Source organism: Phycodurus eques, chromosome 2, assembly GCF_024500275.1.
Source record: "Phycodurus eques isolate BA_2022a chromosome 2, UOR_Pequ_1.1, whole genome shotgun sequence".
NCBI classification, from domain to species: Eukaryota; Metazoa; Chordata; class Actinopteri; order Syngnathiformes; family Syngnathidae; genus Phycodurus; species Phycodurus eques.
In genome coordinates this window covers 43,049,653-43,069,294 of record NC_084526.1, presented here as the reverse complement: position 1 = coordinate 43,069,294, position 19,642 = coordinate 43,049,653, and the positions used below count along the sequence as shown (strand labels likewise).

Genomic DNA, 19,642 nt, shown 5'->3' with positions numbered 1-19,642 from the left:
GGAAGCATGCGCATGGCGGGCAGCGATTTCTCCTGAAATATTGAGTTTGGCCCGCGACGTTGTCCCAATTTCTGATTCTGGCCCACCGTGCATTTGAGTTTGACCAAAGACACGCCGGTATCGTCCCTCCGTCGTACTGCACGCGACAGCCGAGCTGCTAGCTATCTGAGCCCTCGGCCTCGCGGAAGCTTCCGTGCCGTACGACACTTGACATCACTGCGAGCTAAATGACACAGGCGCGGCGCTCCGGTTTACTCGGTTCAAAGTTGTTCTACGGAGCTTTGGCGGGACGTGAGCGAGTCAGAGATCACATTGCAAGCGCATTGTCCTGCGACCGCTTGACTTTCCTCCAGAACAAACATTCGAACGCTCGCTCTCGTCTATTTACCAAGTTTAACGCTCGCGTACTGCTCGTTTTCCACGCACGCACATGCATTTCAATTGATATCCTCATAATTGTCTTTATCCAATCATGAACGACAGATCTGTTCAAAATGTGTTCATAGCCGGTCGAACACGAGTGAATGGGTGAATCCTCTTTCGCGTTTTTACTCGTTCGCTGTTTTGCGATTCGCACATGGTGCATGTTTCTGTTGCGCTGTGTCGGAAACACGGACAGCTCTCGGGACTGTTTCAAGCTTCGCAAAAAAAAAAAAAAAAATCATCATAATGTACGCATTTTTTGGCACGTTCGGTTTACCGCCATTTTCCTCGATTTAACGCATACAGGTAAAACTGAAGTCCATTTTAGTAGAAGCGGGCACAAACCTTGCAGCAACTGGACAAACGCATGACATTTAGAACATTTTCCGTCTGTATTTTGGGTCACTTTCGGAAAAGTTTCACATTTCCAGGCGAGAGGATGTTTTTTTTAATCACTGTCAAATGTCAAAACAGGTCAAATCTTACCCAAACATAGCGCCACGGTTACACTCGCAAAATCAGACTTTCTGTATACTTTAGCTTCGCTTTTCTGGAGTAAAAAGTGCTTAGCACCAGTGACAAACATTTTTCAGCTTTTCGCAAAGGCCCGCCATCTTGTTTGAACATGGGTGTTAGTGCACAGCGCTTGCCAGCTGGTCAGAGTAAACTGGAACGTGTGATATAAGCGGCTACATAACTGCTGCTGCTGTGAGAGAAGAAGACAAAAAAAGGGTTCAGACTGCCCCAAAAGGCTTGACCTCCTCGTGCGTGCGTTTGTTTGTGTGCGACAACGTTCCAAAACGGGAAGTCGTTTCAATCCGTATTTTTAGCGTCGTCCTAATTCGCAGAAGCGAGGCTATTGCGAACTCATCGTCCTCGGATTTTGAAGACTTCCTCTTTTGCAGTCGTGGGAGGTAAAAAAAAAAAAAAAAAAAAGAAAAAGTACAAATACTTTACTCGAATAGATTTTTCAGGTGTCTTTAAGTATTTGTTTTCCGATGGCTTTATTTGCACTCCCTACATTTGAAAGCAGCCGTGTACGTACTCCTCCTTACTTTGTCAAAATGGGCTTATTACGTTTGTTAATTTACGTGCGTGACAACACAACATAAAAAAAAGATGAAACTCGAAAAAAGGTCGAGCCAACTGCGAGACAGATACATTGAGGAAGCGGTATGGTCGGAAAACAAACAGGGAGAGCCGTGGCGTGGAGGCATGCCAACCGGGGGGCATTGCGGGCAACAGATTTGGAGAATCAAGACTGAGTTCATTCTATTTCAGAGAATCGTTTAATGGTTGTAGGCTCCGAGAATGATTTGTGTAGACTGTGTGCCGACCTAAAAACAACGAGCTTCTGGCGTTGCTGCATATATACAGAAGGTTGCTTGACAAATGTTGTTTTGCAATTTATGATAACATGTCTTGTACAGGTATATACTACCCGACAGTCATATTTACTGTTTCCTTTTTTTGTTTACTTTTACTTACCGAGTCAAATCCGCAGGACTAGAGCACAGCGATGCCTTAACTTACAAGTTTTTTTGTTTTTTTTTGGTGAAGATATCAACTGCCGCCCAGCTGATATTGTTTTTGTCTCGAGATACGAGATCGCGTCAGCAAACGTCGCAACATCCGGCCGCCGTCAATTCACATCGGTTCCCTCGCAGTGTAAAGACAATATCGATCGGTGGCGGTAACGCGCCATGAAGCTCTTTTGGGGTTTTGTTCTTCACTGAAAAGCGAGGAAGGACGATGCATTCGGGACAGTCGTGTTTCATGCTAGCATTTTCTGTGTTTGCAGCAGGCCGTGCGGAAAGCAAATGTGATGGCGGTTCTTTCTGTTTCTCTCCAGTGCAATCCTGACAAACCATTTGCGATACAAGCGCGGTCACGGAATGAATCGACCCCCGCGTTTCAAGGCGGCGTTGTATGTTGTATATTTCATACGCAAGTGCCTGCACTTCTACTTAACAACAGAGTGTGAGTCGTTTTGTCACCTGCGGTCGTTTGCCGCCGCCGTCCGCCCGAAATGAAACCGCTCCGACCGCCAAGCTGGTTAGCCAGCGGCTTCTATATTCGTACGTTCTACTGGAGTTTACGAGGGGCCGACAAAACCGTTCGTTGGCGTGGCAAAAACTGGAACGCCCGCCGGAGTCGTTGCACAGGCCGATTTTGAAAACGCGCGAGCGCGGCGAGTGAGTGCCGCACCTGCGGGATTGCTGAGGAAAAATAACAACTGCTCACCTCCTGCGGTGAACCGCAAGCGTCTGTGTTTATACCGCGGTCGCCTGCCGTGACCGAATAGGCCGCAATGCCGACGCAACACGTCAGACATCCCGACACGCTGTACAGCTGAACAATTTCACCTCTTTATGTCAAATGAGCAACGCCGCCGTACTAAATCCGTTGCTCACAGACGGCCGTTGTTCTTCCGTTCAATGTTTGTGGGTCATTCCAGAACTGGAGGACAACGTACCGACATTTTTGGAAATACGGACCATTGACTTGGCTTTTTGTGTCGTTTTTCTTTTTTCCCCCAAAGAAAAAGTGGTCATCGATCGTCACGTCACCTGCTCCGTCCGGCTCGACCGTCGACATTTCACTCGATATGACCTACCATACATTTGGCCGGGTTCGGTGCAATCCTGAAAAGCACACCTATATTTATTCGAAGCGTGGCATGGCGGCAGTGATCTCAACCTAAATCTTCAACACGCAGCAGTTATTGAAAAAGCGGGCGTCAAGCTGTTCGTTGCCGGTCCCGGCTTTACTCTACTGTCAAACTCGACGTGAAACAAGTAGGATTGCACGTCGTGTCTTCCAAACAACCGCATAGCTCGGCATTCGGAAGGTCCGCTTAGCTCCATGCTAACAAACAGTGCAAAACGTCACAGACAGGCTAACGAATAGCATCTCTGCTGCAGCGTCAGGGCCCTTGAACAAAAGATATTTGAACGCCATCGACGGGGCAGAAAATATAGACAGACAGTGTAACGACACTCGTAGGCAGATTGTAACGAAAGAGTACTATGACGGAGGCTTACTCAGGAGTTGCAATGCCTCCGTGTGTAATCTATTGGAGGCCGCCGAGGTGCACGCACCAGAAGGAACGGCGCAATGTCCGTCGAACCGAAGCAAAAAAGATTGGATTCTTTACATTTTATTCAACGATGTCATTTCTGTATGTTTTATAAAGTATAATATTGTGCAATGTATATATATATATATATGTATTATGGGGTGGCCGGAACGGATTAATGGCATTTCCACTCGTTTCAATGGGCAAAGACGATTTGAGATATGAGCGCTTTAAGTTGCAAGCATGGCCACGGAACGAATTCAACTCGCCGCCGCTTTTACACATCCAATAAATCGGAATATTCCTCGCAGTCTACGAAAACAAAACATGTTATCCTACGTTCAAAGATCCGCGACGGTGCAAGTCGAGTGTTGTTAGTCCTCGGTTAATTTGTCCGCTTTTGGGAAAACCCGCGGGTTACATTGCAAACTGTTTCGAGTCAACGCCTATTTTTTCGCAGCGTCTGTTGAGTCGCCGCCACTTCATTACTGATGTTCTCCTGGTCCGCTCGGCCAGATGTGCGTATGAAGTTATATAAAAGGCGGAGTGTTGAGGCGAGAGGGAAAGTCACCTCATTTGCTGTCACATCGGTCGAAAACACCGCAAAGAGGGGATGTTTTCCAGAGCCATCGGTCGAAACTCGAAACAACACGGAGCGCAAATACCACCGCACGGTAAAAAAAAGAAAAAAAAAGAGGCTGAGGGGAAATAATGACACCGCGCAGCCGCCAGTCATCGACGACCGTCTCCTGTTCTGGTGGCTGCCGGGCCCGAGCGGACCGCGCGCGGCCTCCCGCTCCTCAGCCGCTCCGTCCGAATGGGCCGTTCAGAGAGACAGGAAACATCGTCATCCCCTCCCGCTCCGTGTCTGTGGCTTTGGTGAAACGGGGGCGGCTCGTGTTTTGCGTCTGACGGCCAACTTTCTAAAAGCGGACGCGAGTTCAAGCCAAATGCGTGGAGGAGCGCAACCCAGACTGTCTACGTCGCAGGATGCCGTCCACCCACGCCACGCCACGCCCGCCTGCAGGAAGAGCGGCTCATTGACTCATTCTAGCCAGCGGTGTTTTTACAACACCCCCCCCCCCCCCCATTTACGTATAATCCACATACCAGGACAACTAATGCACTTCCTTGACTGTCCGGTGTCCTTTTAATGCCGCCGATAAACCGAACCAGTGAAATTCAATAGTTGGGTCGGGACCCACAAGCGGTACCTCGCGAGACGAGTTTAATTCATTCCGTGACCGCGTTCGTATCTCAAAACGCACATCAAATGATCTTTCCCCAGTGAAATGAATGGAAATCCCATTCATCCATTCCAGCCTCCCCGCCAAAAACAACAACAACAACAACAACAACAAAAGCTTTAAGATTGTAATTTTTCTTTTTTAAAAACACGATCAAATAAAATAGAAGTCATCAATCAGATGTCCCGCTGCCCTCCGATGTGCGCACCGCGGCCGCATGGGGGCGGTATAATGCAGGCATACGGATACACAATGGCTCAGTAAGCCACAGTAATATTAGTTTTTCTATTCCTGCGAGACTTTACAGACGATTGAATTGATTTATTTCATTCGACCTTTATTTATCCAGGTAAGGCGGCGGAGAACAGATTCTCCTTGGCGATGCCAAGCGGGCAGCGGCCGGACCCCTCCGCGACCACTCGGCGGTGCGCTTTTAGCTCCGAGCGAGGCCGGGCAGGGGTGAACCGCGCGTTGTTGGTTTCCTGCTCGAGTAGCGGAGTATAAAATTGGAGCTTTGTGTGAATTGGCACGCGTTCATGTTGGGATGCAGAGGAACGCAACCCACGTTTCTGTCACCGGGGAAAAATAAACTTGTTTTGTGTGGGGGTTTTTTTTTTTTAAGCTGGTACAAAAAAAAAAAATGCCTCCCCAAATTATATCGAAAACAACTTTCCAACCATTTAGCCTCGAGAGGTGGACAAAGCACTCACGCCGTTATAACAATGACGCAATCAATCAATGACCGATTGGTCGATGCATTGTTTTCGAGCGAGCTTCTGGTGTTCAACAATTCCATGTTGAGAAAAACAAAACAATAAGTGCATTTTATTTCGGAGGTGTGATCATAAGCTAGTCGTACTTTTGTCACTCAGGTTACATTAACAAAAGGAACACAATCCAATAGTCGTAAGCGCGCTGACAAGCAGTTCAACGATGTTGTCACATTTCAGTATATGCAAGTCAATAAAAGAAGTCGTTTGTGTGGCGGAATTAAAACACCAAATGGTGCCAACTCGTTCCATATCATTGAGAACTTTTCGAATCAATACTTCTCCGAGTTTCTGTACTTCCGCTTCACATTCCTGCCCCCGTTTTGCCACCCTAAGGCCACGTGATCCCAATCTACGGAATAGAATATCTCCGCACGTGGCAAGTGAATGATTATGGACTACGAATAACGTACTGTACATCTTTGTTCATTTTCAACACCGGCAGCAACGTATGGCGATTGTCAGAACAACTCGATTCTCTTCCACTCGATGGCAGAATTGAGCCCGACGCTGTCACATCCTATATCGGTTTCTGTGAAGAGGTTTGTCACTCACGTGCCAGTCGTTCTTGAACAAAGGGTTGACAACATGAAACACTTGAGGTGCTCTAGGCCCGCTGCCCAGTAACAATTCAACGAGCACCTTATGTAAACAACAACAAAAGCAGACCGAGCGTAGCGCTTGAATGTGGCCTCTGGGCTCGACAGTTGGAAGTAGCAATGATTGGAAGTTTTAGGGAAATTGCCCAGGAGGAACAGAGCGAAAAAAGGACGTCCGAAGATAAATGAGCGGTAATAGGTTTGCTCACTTAGAAACAAATTGAAGAGTGTATGCTTCTTCATTGCTCATGGGAAGATGGCGTCCAAAAAAAAAAAAAAAGCGTGGAATGCGTACAACAACAACAGAGAATATAAAAGTTAGAAAACGTTGCTTCTGTATGACGCACGGCGGCGTGCCACGTGGGCACCAGGCCAGGCAATCTGTGGGAGCCAGAATTCTGGCGAGTAGTAGGGGGTCAAGTACTTCACTACTTTCACACAATACAACTTTTATAACTTTTAGATTCATGCGCTTTTTAAGGTGCATTTTCGACTGACTTTCCGCCATCAAAAACAACGAGACGTCATTTCTTCCGTCAGTGGACAATTTTCAAAATTCCGATTTTCTTTGTTGTATTCGCTGGGGCTTGGAGATACGAGTTTAATTCCTTTCTGTTGCCACACGTAACTCAAAACACCCTCTCTCCATTGAAATGAATGGAAAAGCAACAAAAGAATGGTGTCATTTTTTTTTTTTTTTTTAATAAGTAGCAAACTACAGTATTGTACGTTATAAAAACATAACATGATGAAATAAACTGCAAAGAACTGATTGTTTGCGCAACATATTTCAGCGTGACCGAGCAGCTCCTTCCGGGATGTGCACCTCGGCCACCTGGGGGAAATTATAAAACAGACATACAGAAAAACATGGAAATGATCAGAACTAAGCTCAGCGAGCTGCAGTAATAATAGCTAGTTCTCGCAGAAGATGAACAATATAAGCCTGTGCCTATTGCCGTATTATCTGTCTACATGTGTTGCTCCACCCATTGTTTGCTGCCTGCGGTGGAGTGAGTTGAGTTCACTACCGCCATACAGTGCTTTTTCTCAAAGTTTTGCTCACAAGTCAAAGCAAATGAATCAATAAATAAAGAGTCCAAATTGACAGCTCATGCCCTAGAAAAAATGAAAAAAACAAAAGTCAGGTCACTTGTATCTCAAGGCGCCAATGTACAATGAAATCTACAGTCACAATAATAAAAACATTGCTACATGAATACCTCTCTTCCAACGTCATTACAAAATGTGCACTTTGACCTTTGTCAAGGCAGCTTTTCTTGAGTGTTTGAACCCAGTCATGATTTGATTGAATCTTGAGTCGCATTCCAAAAAGCTTTCTCGATTCCTTCATTGCAATTCTTCGACTTCGGAAACAATACCCTAGCGGATGCTGACGCGACGAAGGCTGTGTAGCAGGCCGGAAATGTGATGAAATAGTCACTCATTTGATGGTGTCAGGACTCTGAAGTGGTTTGTCCAGTGGCGTACACCAGCAAGCAGTAAATTCCTGTATGTAATCCAGTCATAACCAGAGCATGATACCCCTTCACTTTGGCCTCTTAAATATTACAAATGTCTCAAAATAGAGGCAAAAAAATGCCTCGAATGAAACGAGTCATTGATTAGCAGTCATGTACCTTACTGTCGCTTTGTAGAAAATAGGCCAAAACATGCCAAACCAGCGTAGAGTTTATGTTCTTTTAGCAGGTTTGGCAATAAGCTGCCTCTCTCGCTCCAGCTCCTTGTCACGCTGGTGCTCCCGCTCCAGCGCCTCCTTCTGCTTGTGCTGCTGCAGCTTTAAAGCTCTTTTCTGAAACCACATGGAAACGACCAGTGAAGATAAACCATAATTGACACCCAGAGGGGAACTTAAAAAAAAAAACAACAACAACAAAAACAGGTAAGTGCTAGGAGTACATCTAAAATGTTATTATACATGCACAGATACAATTAGTGACGCAGGTAGCACAGAAGAGCAGGTCTTGGATGAGTAAAATAAGATGAACGAATAGATTGATTAAAAAAGGACACTTAACAGACAAAGAAATTACCTTTAGTTTTGTTGTCCTTTCATGGAGCAAAATCATCTCTTTCCTGATATTGACTAGTTTGTTGTGGTAAATCTTGGCCTCTGTAAACTGAAGCCAATACAGTGAATGGGGGGGGGGGGAAACATGTTTTCTGACCTTTGGGGGTTGGGAAGTGGTGCAAGTGAGGGTCAAACGTACCAGTGAGTTCAGGTCAAGTAAGGTGTTGCATTCGCGGAACTTCGTGACTTCTTGATCCAGTGCGTCCAACAATATGAGCTGATTTTGTCTGAAAAAGCATGTCATACAACATGTTACCAGGTCAGCTTGTTTTTTAATTCAGTACAGAATACTTATGTACAGCCTTATTTAACTTGTATTTTCATATCATCCTTATTTTATTGCTTTTTTACCCCATTTTCCAACATTTATGCACAGTGTTGTTGATGTTGAAACTGTGCGTATTTTTACAATACATCTTACAATCATATGAACGATTACACCTTGGTCGGATTTTTTTAAGGTGTTATTTGGCTGCGCAGAGAAATTCTGTCCAAAAAAGTTACGAACAGAATCGGTGACAAAGGGCAGCCTTGGCGCAGTCCAAACCTCACCGGAAAAGAGTCCGACTTACTGCCGGCAATGCGGACCAAACTCCGACACCGGTCGTACAGGCACCGAACAGCCCGTATCAGGGGGTTTCGGTACCCCGTACTCCAGAAGCACCCCCGACAGGACCCCCCGAGGGACAGGGTCGAACGCCTTCTCCAAGTCCACAAAACACACGTAGACTGGCTGGGCGAACTCCCATGCACCCTCGAGGACCCTTCTGAGGGCGTAGAACTGGTCCACTGTTCCACGGCCAGGACGAAAACCACACTGCTCCTTCTGAATCTGAAACCCTTCTTAAAAAGGGGGACCGCCACCCCAGTCTGCCAATCCAGAGGCACTGTCCCCGATGTCCATGCGATGTTGCAGAGGTGTGTCAACCAGGATAGCCCCACAGCATCCAGAACCTTTAGGAACTTCGGGCGAATCTCATCCACCCCCGGGGCCTTGCCACCGAGGAGCTTTTTAACCACCGCGGTGACCTCAACCCCAGAGATAGGAGAGCCCGCCTCAGAGAACCCAGACTATGCACCCTCATGGGAAGGCGTGTCGGTGGAATTGAGGAGGTCTTCGAAGTATTCTCCCCACCGGCTCACAACGTCCCGAGTCGAGGTCAGCAGCGCCCCATCCCCACTATACACAGTGTTGATGGTGCACTGCTTCCCCCTCCTGGTGGGAGGGGGAAATCCTGGTGGTGGACCAGGATTTCCTCGAAGCAGTCTGGAAGTCGTTCTCAATGGCCTCACGGAACTCCTCCCACGCCGGAGTTTTTGCCTCTGCGACCCCCAAAGCTGCATTCCGTTTGGCCAGCCGGCACCTATCAGATGCCTCAGGAGTCCCACAGGCCAAAAAGGCCCGAGAGGACTCCTTCTTCATCTTGACGCTAACACTCATCGCTGGCGTCCACCAACGGCTTCGGGGATTGCCGCCACGACAGGCACGACACGCCACGTCCCTACATTACGGCCACAGCTCCGGGCGGCCGCCTCAGCTAAGGAGGCGCGAAACATGGTCCACTCGGACTCAATGTCCCCCACAACCCCCCGGGACGTGGGTGACGTTCTGCTGGAGGTGGGAGTTGAAACTCCTTCTGACAGGGGATTCCGCCAGACGTTCCCAGCAGACCCTCACAATACGTTTGGGCCTGCCACGTCGCACCGGCATCTTCCCCCACCATCGGAGCCGACTCACCACCAGGTGGTGATCCGTTGACAGCTCCGCCCCTCTCTTCACCCGAGTGTCCGAGACATGCGGCCGCAAGTCCGATGACACGACCGCAAAGTCGATCATCGAACTGCGAGCTAGGGTGTCCTGGTCCCAAGTGCACGTGTGGACACCCTTATGCTTGAACATGGTGTTCGTTATGGACAGTCCGTGGTGAGCACAGCAGTCCAATAACAGAACACCGCTCGGGTTCTTAAGTAGTGGGGGGGGGGGGGGGGGGGGGGGGGGGGGCGTTCCTCCCAATCACGCCCTTCCAGGTCTCACGGTCATTGCCCACGTGAGCATCTCCAGCACCCCCTCCAAGGACTCCAAAAAGGGTGGGTACTCTGAACTGCTGTTTGGTGCATTGGCACAAACAACAGTCAGGACCCGTCCCCCCCACCCGAAGGCAAAGGGGGGCTACCCTCTCGTCCACCGGAGTGAACCCCAGCGTACGGGCACCGAGCCGGGGAGCAATAAGTATATCCACACCTGCTCGGCTGCCTCTCACCCTGGGCAACTCCAGAGTGGAAAAGAGTCCAACCCCTCTCGAGAGGACTGGTACCAGAGCCCGAGCCGTGTGTGGACGCAAGCCCGACTACATCTCGTCGGAACTTCTCAACCTCATACACCAGCTCGGGCTCCTTCCTGCCAGAGAGGTGACGTTCCACGTCCCTAGAGACAGCTTCTGTAGCTAGGGATCAGATCGCCAAGGTCCCCACCTTCGGCCGCCGCCCAGCTCACACTGCGCCCGACCCCCATGGCCCCTCCCACAGGTGGTGAGCCCCTGGGAAGGAAGACCCACGTTACCCTTTCGGGCTGTGCCCGGCCGGCCAGGCGCTCGCCTTCGAGCCCCACATCCGGGCCTGGCTCAAGAGGGGGACCCCGGTGACCCGCATTCGGGCAAGGGAAACCTAGATCCATTCGGTTTATTCTTCATAGGGGATTTTGGAGCCGTGCTTCATCTGGTCCCTCACCTAGGACCTGCTTGCCATGGGTGACCGTACGAGGGGCGTGAAGCCCCAGAAAACTTAGCTCCTAGGATCATTGGGACACACAAATCCCCTCCATCATGATAAGGTGACGGCTCAAGGAGAGGTTAAAATGTTACTTCGGCTGTATAGTTGATAAAAGTTTTATAATGGTGCCAGTTTAAGCCTACCGTATTTTCACAACCATAAGGCGCACCGCACCGTATTAAAAGGCGCAGTCTCAGTTACGGGGTCTATTTCTGCATTTAACATATACATAAGGCGCACCGTATTATTGGGCGCAGGCATGGTAAAGCAGACGCTAACTTAAAACATACGCTAGCATGCATGCTAGCGTATGTTTTTAAAAAGGCAGCGGGAGCAAAACTGAGTTCCGTTGTACTTTCTTGAAGTATTTAACAATGTACTCAAATTATTTTTGGATCAATCCTCATCCACAAATCCATCAAAGTCCTCATCTTCTGTATCCGAAATGAACAGCTGGGCAAGTTCTCAATCAAACACGCCGGGTTCCCCCTCGTACTCGTCGGAGTCAGTCTCGTTGTCAGGGGCTGTTCAGCAATGATGCCGGCTTTCGCGAAAGCTCGGACAACAGTCAAATCAGATCCCTTAGCCCAGGCATCCACAATCCATTCACATATGGTGGCGTTAACTCGCCCGGCGCTTCGTCTTCTTGACTTGGCGAAGCTCGTTTTCCTGCTTCCTCCACTTGCGACCCACGGATTCGTTGATCTTGAATTCTCTCGCGACTGCTCGATTCCCATGTTCCTCCGCGTAACTGATAGCTTTCAGTTTAAACTGTGCTTCGTAAGCGTGTCTCTTCGTAGGTGCCATTTTCGGGGGTCCTGAGCCAAACCGATGTTTTGCACAATGCACATACCGGCGCTATATAGCTACTGGGGGCGTGCCTTTAGCGTCCTCCTTCAGGCGCACCCTTCCCCCTTTAACGTCCGCACGCTGTCCTCACTCACGTCCGCCTTTCCTCTATATAAGCAGCGTGTCGGCAGGAAAGGCTGCCAGTCGGTCAAGCGGAGCGCTCATCAAAGTCACACAACAACATTTACAAATTTTGGAACTCTGTGCGCACACAAGGCGCGCCACTTTATAAGGCGGCCCCCCGTCCATTTTGGAGAAAATTTAAGACTTTTAAGTGCGCCTTGTGGTCGTGAAAATACGGTAATTCATTAATTCACTTCACTTTACTTTATTTCCTATGAGAAAATTTGCTTCGAAATTAGAACAACCTGGAAGTCAACAAGTGTCACGGAATGGATTGTGATCAACTTGGGAGGTTCCACTGTACTCAGTGTTGAAATTGTTGAACGGTAAATTGATGATCTGGGGTCATCAATCAACTCACGTGAGCTCTTGGAGAGTCCGTTTCGAGTTCTGCAGGCCAGGCAGGTAGTGGGAGAGCAAGCCCTCTGTCAGCTTGTACACCGCCTCCTTGTTCGCGTACACATTTTCTACCGGGCCGGAGCGCTCCACATACACTCGCTCCTCCGCCGACAGCTGCACATCTGAAGGATAAAGGCAATTATACACATTTACATTACGAGTTCAGCATTGACAGTACCTCCAGTAAAGACAGACTCTTAAGTAACACAGGAGTGACTATGACAGTAGGGGTGTAGAGTATTGTAGATTAAAAGAGCATATTTCATACAAGCAAGGAAGCTAGAGCTCAGGCTTAAATCCAATTGAAAATATGGCTGGTACACAAGCATGGCCTCCCAATCACACACATATGGAGGACTTTGTCAAGGAACAATACGGAAATATCGTCAAGTCAAGCCTACGTGGCAAATTACACACCTTCGATATGTGGAAGTTCGCCCTGAGACAAGGGTCCGTCATCCTCTATTCCCTCCATAAATGACTAGACGCCGCAACCTGTAAAAGATGCCAGGAAATCAGATGTTTCATACGATTTCCGAGTAAAGTGAACATCTCGGAAAATCTGCGAATAACTGATGTCCCGCCCCAGCTGATGGGTATCGACTGGCCAAACAGAATGCAGCTTCGGTGGGCGCTGAGGTAAAAACTCGGGCGTGGGAGGAGTTCGGTGCGACCATGGAGAAGGACTTCCTGATAGCTTCGAGGAAATTCTGGTCCACCATCGGACATCTCAGGAGGGGAAGCAGAGCCTGTGTACAGACTGTGTACAGCGGGGACAGGGCGCCGCTGACCTCGACTCAGGTCGTTATGAGTCGGTGGACCGAATACTTAGAAGACCGCCTCAATTCCACCGACACGCCCTCCTGTGAGGAAGCAGAGTGGGAACTCTGAGGTGGGCTCGCCTATCTCTGGGGTTGGAAGTCACCGAGGTGGTTAAAAAAAAAAAACTCCTCAGTGGCAGGATGAGATCCACCCGGCGTTCCTAAAGGCTCTGCGCAAATAACACTTTCCAGACTGATGGATGTCAATTACTTTATTTCTCGCCTGTTCTTGAATTTCTTTGCATCGCGGCATTTAAAAAAAAAAAAAAAAAAGGTCTGGAGGTAATCAGGCTTGGATATGCTCTGTGAAAATGAACCAAAAGACGTGATGAGCCACAGTTACTTTATGATTTAACAAGGGCCAGGTAACTTTCAATATTTTCTTTTTCTGAGTAAATTACATCACAATTTAAAAACGGCATTTTATGTTTACTCGGATTATATTTGTCTTATCTATACATTTGTTTGACGATCTTAAACAGTAAAGAGGGACAAACTGCAAAAAAATAAGAATTTGGGAAGGGAAGAACGGCAGACGTTTTCATGGCACTGTATCTGCTTTCAAATGTACGAAGTACAAATAAAAAAATTGCTCAAAAATACTATAAAAAAATATGATATATACACTTGCTGGCATTCGTGATATCAGTTTCATCCTAAAAAGTCACACAGAGAACGACTATCTCGATGACGACATTGCTAACATTTTTCACATATTTAAGCGTTATCTTAAACAAGAGCAGTAATGATGACAGAATTGCATCCGAAGCACGCATGTACCAGTGAACGCCACACACAGCAAGTAGCAAACAATTCCTACTATTTTGCGTAAGTTGTCCTACTACTAGTGAGCTGGATGTCAAGGATATTCATAAATGCTCAAACTGCTTTCCATAAAGTTGTTTATTTGATAACCAGTACGCTCTGTTTCATAACTAGTAGGTCAACTTTTGCATACACTTAAACAAACAACTGTACTAGTTGACAACTCTGCGCTACTAATACTACGAGTGACAGTATACAATTCTACTAGTTCACATACAGTGTTCTATTAGTACTAATAGTTGCGCACAGATGTCAACTGGTGCACAGTTGTCCTCACTAGTAACATGGACTACTTGTATGCCAAAGCTGTCATTCTAGTGTGGATAAATGTCATACAGTAGTGGAAATAACGTTACTAGTAACACACAGTTTTACTATTGAGCTGAACTCAGCTTGCTAGAAAGAGAGTTTAGTGCACTAGTTGAACGACTATCTTAGTAAAGGGGTTGTATTCCACTGCCGTCTGGCATTTCTGCTCACTAGTAGGACAACATTACCATACTAGTCGCACAACTACATCTGACGAGTGAAGTATAAGTGGGCATTTCGGTTAGGAGGCTACTTGTGCGCGACACACGCCAACTAGTTAGGTGTAGTTAGTGTCTTCCAAAAACTACTTGACCCAGAAAGCTTTAAAAGACGCCAGAAAATCGGATGTTTTACCCAATTTATCAAAAACTACTTGACCCAGAAAGCTTTAAAAGACGCCAGAAAATCGGATGTTTTACCCAATTTATCAGCCAGCAGTGATCTCGTGAGGCGTTGCGTGCGTCACGTTGACATTGCAAAGCGGAACAGAGGGCGAAGGCTAGCTAACCAGCTAGCTTTTGCACCATGTCCGTTCCTCTTTTTTTTCTTATTTTAGGAGCCACATATCCAACAAATGAGCGTTCGAGGTCGATTTACAACAGATTACCCGTTGGAGTTTCTTTTCCGCGGTGACTCCAGGCGTGTATTTGGTGAGTTGTAGACAGAAGCTGCTAGCTACAGGAACCAAGGTTTACATTTTTTTTTTTTTTTTTTTTGGGGGGGAGGTTGTTTGCGGATAACAAACGTCATGAGACTGAGCCGGTCACATGACCCGAGACCGCTCCACCAAACTTGCTATTTGACTTTCCTCCCCGGCGGGGCCGCTTGCTTCCAGTTAGTTGGGACGACTCCAAAGATGTCTCCGGCTGGGTGAGGGCGCTTGTCGAAAATATGTCGTCAGGTGAGGTTAGCCTTGTTCATGTCATGTGATTCTGAGGGAAAGGCAATTTGGCCAGCTGCTGACGCGACCAAATAGCTCGGCGTTACGTTACGTTACGTTACGAGCTAGCCTGTTAACGTTTAGCCGCAGCTGTTTTATTGAAGAGGACTTTTGATCTCTCCCTTTATTTGTCACGACGTGTTTCACCTTCTGGGCTGAAATTCTGGCCATTTGTGTCTACCTGGCTTCCTTTTAAAAACATGTTTGTCTCCGTTCCTGTAAATGTCATTGAACTTCCGAAGCATGGGTATTTTTGTTTGATTTTTTAATATCAATTAAAACCCACGAAAACTACATTTTAAATTCCTTGTTATTTACTGGTTTGAATCATACAATTTTGGAGAAAGGGGTTTCATTCCAGTTCAACACTTGACTTTTTTTACATTTTTTATTTATTTTTTTAATTTTTTTTAGATTACATCTTTTACCATTTTTGAGAGATGTCACGATTGATTGATTAAATAGAAAACAAATTGATCATCAAATGAATTGACTTTTCTTATTTTCTCAGTGCCTTTGTTTATCTCAAAATTGGCAAAAGCCATCCGCTTTTCAGCCTCTCAACGTTTAATATTCTGCAGTTTTTGGTAGTCCGTAATGAAAGCAGGCTGATTATCTTGTTGAATAAAAATCAAGACTTTTGCAAACATCTGCTTTTATGTTGGAAAACTACCATCACCCCCCCCCCCCCCCCCCAAAGAACCCCCCTCCCCTCCCCATTTTATGACATTACAGGCCAAACCAGTAACTGAATCACAATCAATTTATGGAAAAAAATAAGTCAATTTAATCGATTTACAAAAAAACATTTGCAGCCGTAGTACGAACAACCTGCCACTGATGTATTTGAACCTGAGCAACCTCAGAAGGTTATATCAAACTAGTAACAGTGTCAGCATTGCTGTTTATGATCAGCTACACAAGCTCCACAGATTTACGGCAGTATTCAAAGCAACAGGCTACCGATGAAGTTTGCAGCCTGTGTGCCTATGGGCTGTTCTCATTCTACGTTAGCAGGTAATGGAAGCTATGTCTTTCAAGGCCCCACTCCATTAGCAATATAATAATAATGGGAACAGTCTTATCATGCAAACCATGATAAGAGTGCGTGCTGATGAGTACTTATCGTTTCCATCTCTTCCAGGTGTCAGTGGTGTAAACGTGTGTTACTAGCAGCTACGCCATGTGAATGATTGACCCGGAGGAAAGTGTCCTGTATGCAGAGACCTGGGTCACTGTTGAAGATGTCCGGCGGTAGCTTGTTGAGCAAGGTGCGCTCCGCCTTTAGGAGAGAGCGGGACCACTGGGACATGAGCAGCGACACGGCACCCTTCGACTTCTCCGACGAGCTGGTGGAGGACGAAGCGCCGAAATTCACCAAGCTGAAGGTATGGAAAGCGGTTTGAGCATTTATTTGGGATCCTTGAAATCCTGCTTAGGGTCCATGAACTAATATGCCTAAAATCTGTGTTTGCGCATTAGACACTTTGCTCACAGTGTCAGTACTTGCGTTAGATAACTGTACTGACGCTTTCACAATCAGGTTTTTTTTCACTGTTTCAAAACCAGTCTCCCTATTGTCTATTTATTGTCAATTAAACGCATTACACACTCAAACAAATGGCGCACTGAATACGTTTTAGTCATTTAGTTTAAGTCCAAGTCAAGTCTGATGAATGCCGAGTCAAAGTCAAGTCTTTCATCCATTTTAGCCAAGCAATTCCCAAGTCCTAAAATTAGCTTCTCAAGTCCGACTCGAATAAAGTCTTGTGACTCGAGTCCCCACCTCTGTTAGTAAGATAATTCAGTGCGCTAGTAGAATGACTTATTAGTAAAAAAAAAAAAAAATAATAATTCACTACAAGTGCCAATTTTGGCCTAGTAGCATACAATTAAACCTTACTAGTAAATTACTGTGCTGCACCAGTAACACTGCTAGGCCCAATGAGTAGGCATGTGTCATGCACTAGTAGCCGCGTGGACCCTAGTAGTACCAAAATGCCCAATTGTAGTTTTGCCTCACTGGTAACTTGTAGTTGTCTTACGAGTATGCCAAAGTTGTACAGAAATGTCGTACAGTGGAAGAAAGCAATCGTGGAAAAAACGTAACTTGTTAAACCCGGCTATTCAACTTGAGTGCCAAAGTCGTTCTACTAGTGCGCTGACTTGTCTTACGAGTGAGGACAGAGAGCATACTAGTCGCTGGATATCAAGGAAAATGAATCAATGCTCACTCTGCTTTATGGAAAGCTGTTTTAGCATTTCTCTGAGCGTACTACTACGTTCTTTGTCTTCACTTATAAGACAATTCAGGGTACTAGTGGGATGATCTGGGGACAATAGTACTACTATGGAGACCTTAAAGCTGCATATCAACTATATGAAATAAATTCATTTTTAAAAAGCCGTTTGAGCATTTATTTGGGCATACTAGTACGTACCTCACTAGTAACACAATACAGCACACTAGTAGAACGACTGGGTCTTTTATGTGGTGTTATGACATTTCTGCTCACTAATAGGACAACTTTGGCATATTCGTAGGACAACTACTTGTCAGGCAAAACTGTGCACTAGTTGAGAACTACTGTATATGCTTCACTAGTGTGCAAAAATGTCATACAGCACGGGAAGAGCTGTAGTGGAAAAAAAACCTTCATGGTAAAAGACAGTCGTTCTACTAGTCTGCTCAATTTTCTTATTCGTGAGGACAGAGAACGTCCGACATGGAACGTAAAGATGGATTTCACGGATGTCGAATAAGGGCTCAAACGGTTTTGCGTATGAAGGTGGTGGTCTCCGGCGAGATGTCGGACTACTCCGCCGGCGCGCCGTCCAACGGGGTGGCGGTCGACACGCAGGTGGTGGCGGGCCGTGAGGAAGACGACGACTCCCTGCTGGACTCTTCCTCCGGCCTGGGAAGCCCGGTCCAGAACGTGGACCCCTGCGACAGCTGCACCAAGAAGCGCGAGACGATGAAGCAGAAGAAGGTGATGAAGAGGCTGGTTGTCGCAGCTGTGCTCTACTTTCTCTTCATGATGGCTGAAATTATAGGTGAGCACGCGCGACGTCGGGGGGGGGGGGCTTAAATATGGCTAAATACGGTCCACCGAGCATTTACACTTTCAAGAGTCTTGTAATATTTGTTGCGGTACATTTTTTTTCTGTCCTTTTTTGTTTTACTTCTTTCTTCATAGATCTAATTAATTTATTGTAAAGTATGCTGTTGCAATCCTAAAATAAAAAGAGAGTAAAATGAGCAATTTTACATATACATAAATGAATAAAATAAAATGAAAAATATTCGTAATGATTTAATTGATGTATTTAAGTTTAAGTAATTAGAGAAAAAAAAACTTTGTGAAACTTGTAACTTTGATGACATAATTGTAAATGTGTATTAATTTTATTGAATTATTGCTTAATTTATTGTAAATGGAAACAAATGTGGAGTTAGTAATATAAAATATATCTAATTTTTCAAATTATATTTAATGGTTGATTTATTGTAAATAAAATAAATATTTGTAAAGCAAAATTTCATTTAAAAAAATCATTGTATTCAATACTTGGTTAACTTCTAAATAATAAAACAAAATGCCAATACTAGTAAAACTATTGTACATACATTTTTTAACCTGTAATTAATACTTATTTAATTATAACTTAAAAATAAATCAGCCACGAGAATGATACAATAACAATTTGTATCCATTATTAATTTTATTGTCACGTACTTGCTTTTAATCACATCTGTGAATCCCCCTGGTCGTCCATATGTCCATTTTCAAAATTAAATGAAAGGTTTACCCACCCCTCGTCTATATCCATTGTTGTCATAGTTTCTGCCCCTTTCCTTCGTCTTTTGTCATCTTTTTGGCTATTACATAATCGCACATACAGCTCCTCCCAAGTTAAAGTGTAACCCCCACAACAGAGGTAACTGATTGAAAGGGAGGTACACTCACTGACCTCAACATTGGATACACCTGCGGAATCTAATTTGAATGGTACTGGCTTTACAAATATCACCGTTATAGTCATACTGTGCTAAAGTCATTAGTTGATGCGTTTGTCTCGGCAGTGGTGAACAGCTGCAGCGCATTAAATTGGCAGGTGTGCTGGAGGCGGGGTTACTCGCTTAACTCGTCCCCGGCGCGCCTACAGACAAAGCATTCGCGCTCGCGTAATTGGGAGTCTTCAATTCACCGAAGACGGAACCGTAACATCTCGACTCGGATGTGCAGACGTGCGAGCTACTACGCCTCACCGTGCTGCCTGCCGACAATGCCGGAACATGTCAAACGTGGTCCTGCGCTCACTAGAATAAACGCTTTATTAATCGGATAGACTTAATGGTCTCAGAAATGACCAAATGATAAAAGGCATACACATTT

The 19,642-nt window shown here is 46.0% G+C and overlaps 2 protein-coding genes across 8 annotated transcripts in view; one reads left to right on the top strand and one right to left on the bottom strand.

Moving 5' to 3' along the window:
* Nucleotides 1–6,779: 6,779 nt before the first annotated feature.
* On the bottom strand, nt 6,780–15,147 carry bloc1s6 (biogenesis of lysosomal organelles complex-1, subunit 6, pallidin). 4 transcript variants are annotated; one of them, XR_009768197.1, is made up of 7 exons: nt 14,913–15,146; nt 12,768–12,845; nt 12,313–12,472; nt 8,350–8,437; nt 8,173–8,259; nt 7,759–7,931; nt 6,781–7,628 (listed from the first exon to the last, which is right to left on the bottom strand). XR_009768197.1 is itself a non-coding variant. In XM_061670911.1 (6 exons), the coding sequence occupies exons 2-6, from the start codon at nt 12,823–12,825 to the stop codon at nt 7,812–7,814; spliced, it is 513 nt and encodes a 170-aa protein (XP_061526895.1). In that variant the 5' UTR covers nt 12,826–12,845; nt 14,913–15,146; the 3' UTR covers nt 6,780–7,811. The 4 variants fall into 4 exon arrangements, 2 of the variants coding, with proteins under 2 accessions (XP_061526895.1, XP_061526896.1); XR_009768198.1 differs by having other exon boundaries at nt 6,782–6,953; nt 14,913–15,147; XM_061670911.1 differs by having other exon boundaries at nt 6,780–7,931.
* Nucleotides 15,031–19,642, top strand: part of slc30a4 (solute carrier family 30 member 4) — a 17,583-nt gene continuing 12,971 nt past the window's right edge. For 3 of the 4 annotated variants that reach the window (XR_009768196.1, XM_061670904.1, XM_061670905.1), the window contains exons 1-3: nt 15,031–15,206; nt 16,390–16,633; nt 18,035–18,299. Coding sequence is in view for 3 of the 4 variants with exons in the window: in XM_061670904.1 (XP_061526888.1) it covers nt 16,463–16,633; nt 18,035–18,299 (436 nt within the window). In the remaining variant the exon portion in view is untranslated. The remainder of the gene's footprint in view (nt 15,207–16,389; nt 16,634–18,034; nt 18,300–19,642) is intronic. The other variant, XM_061670903.1, reaches the window with a different exon arrangement.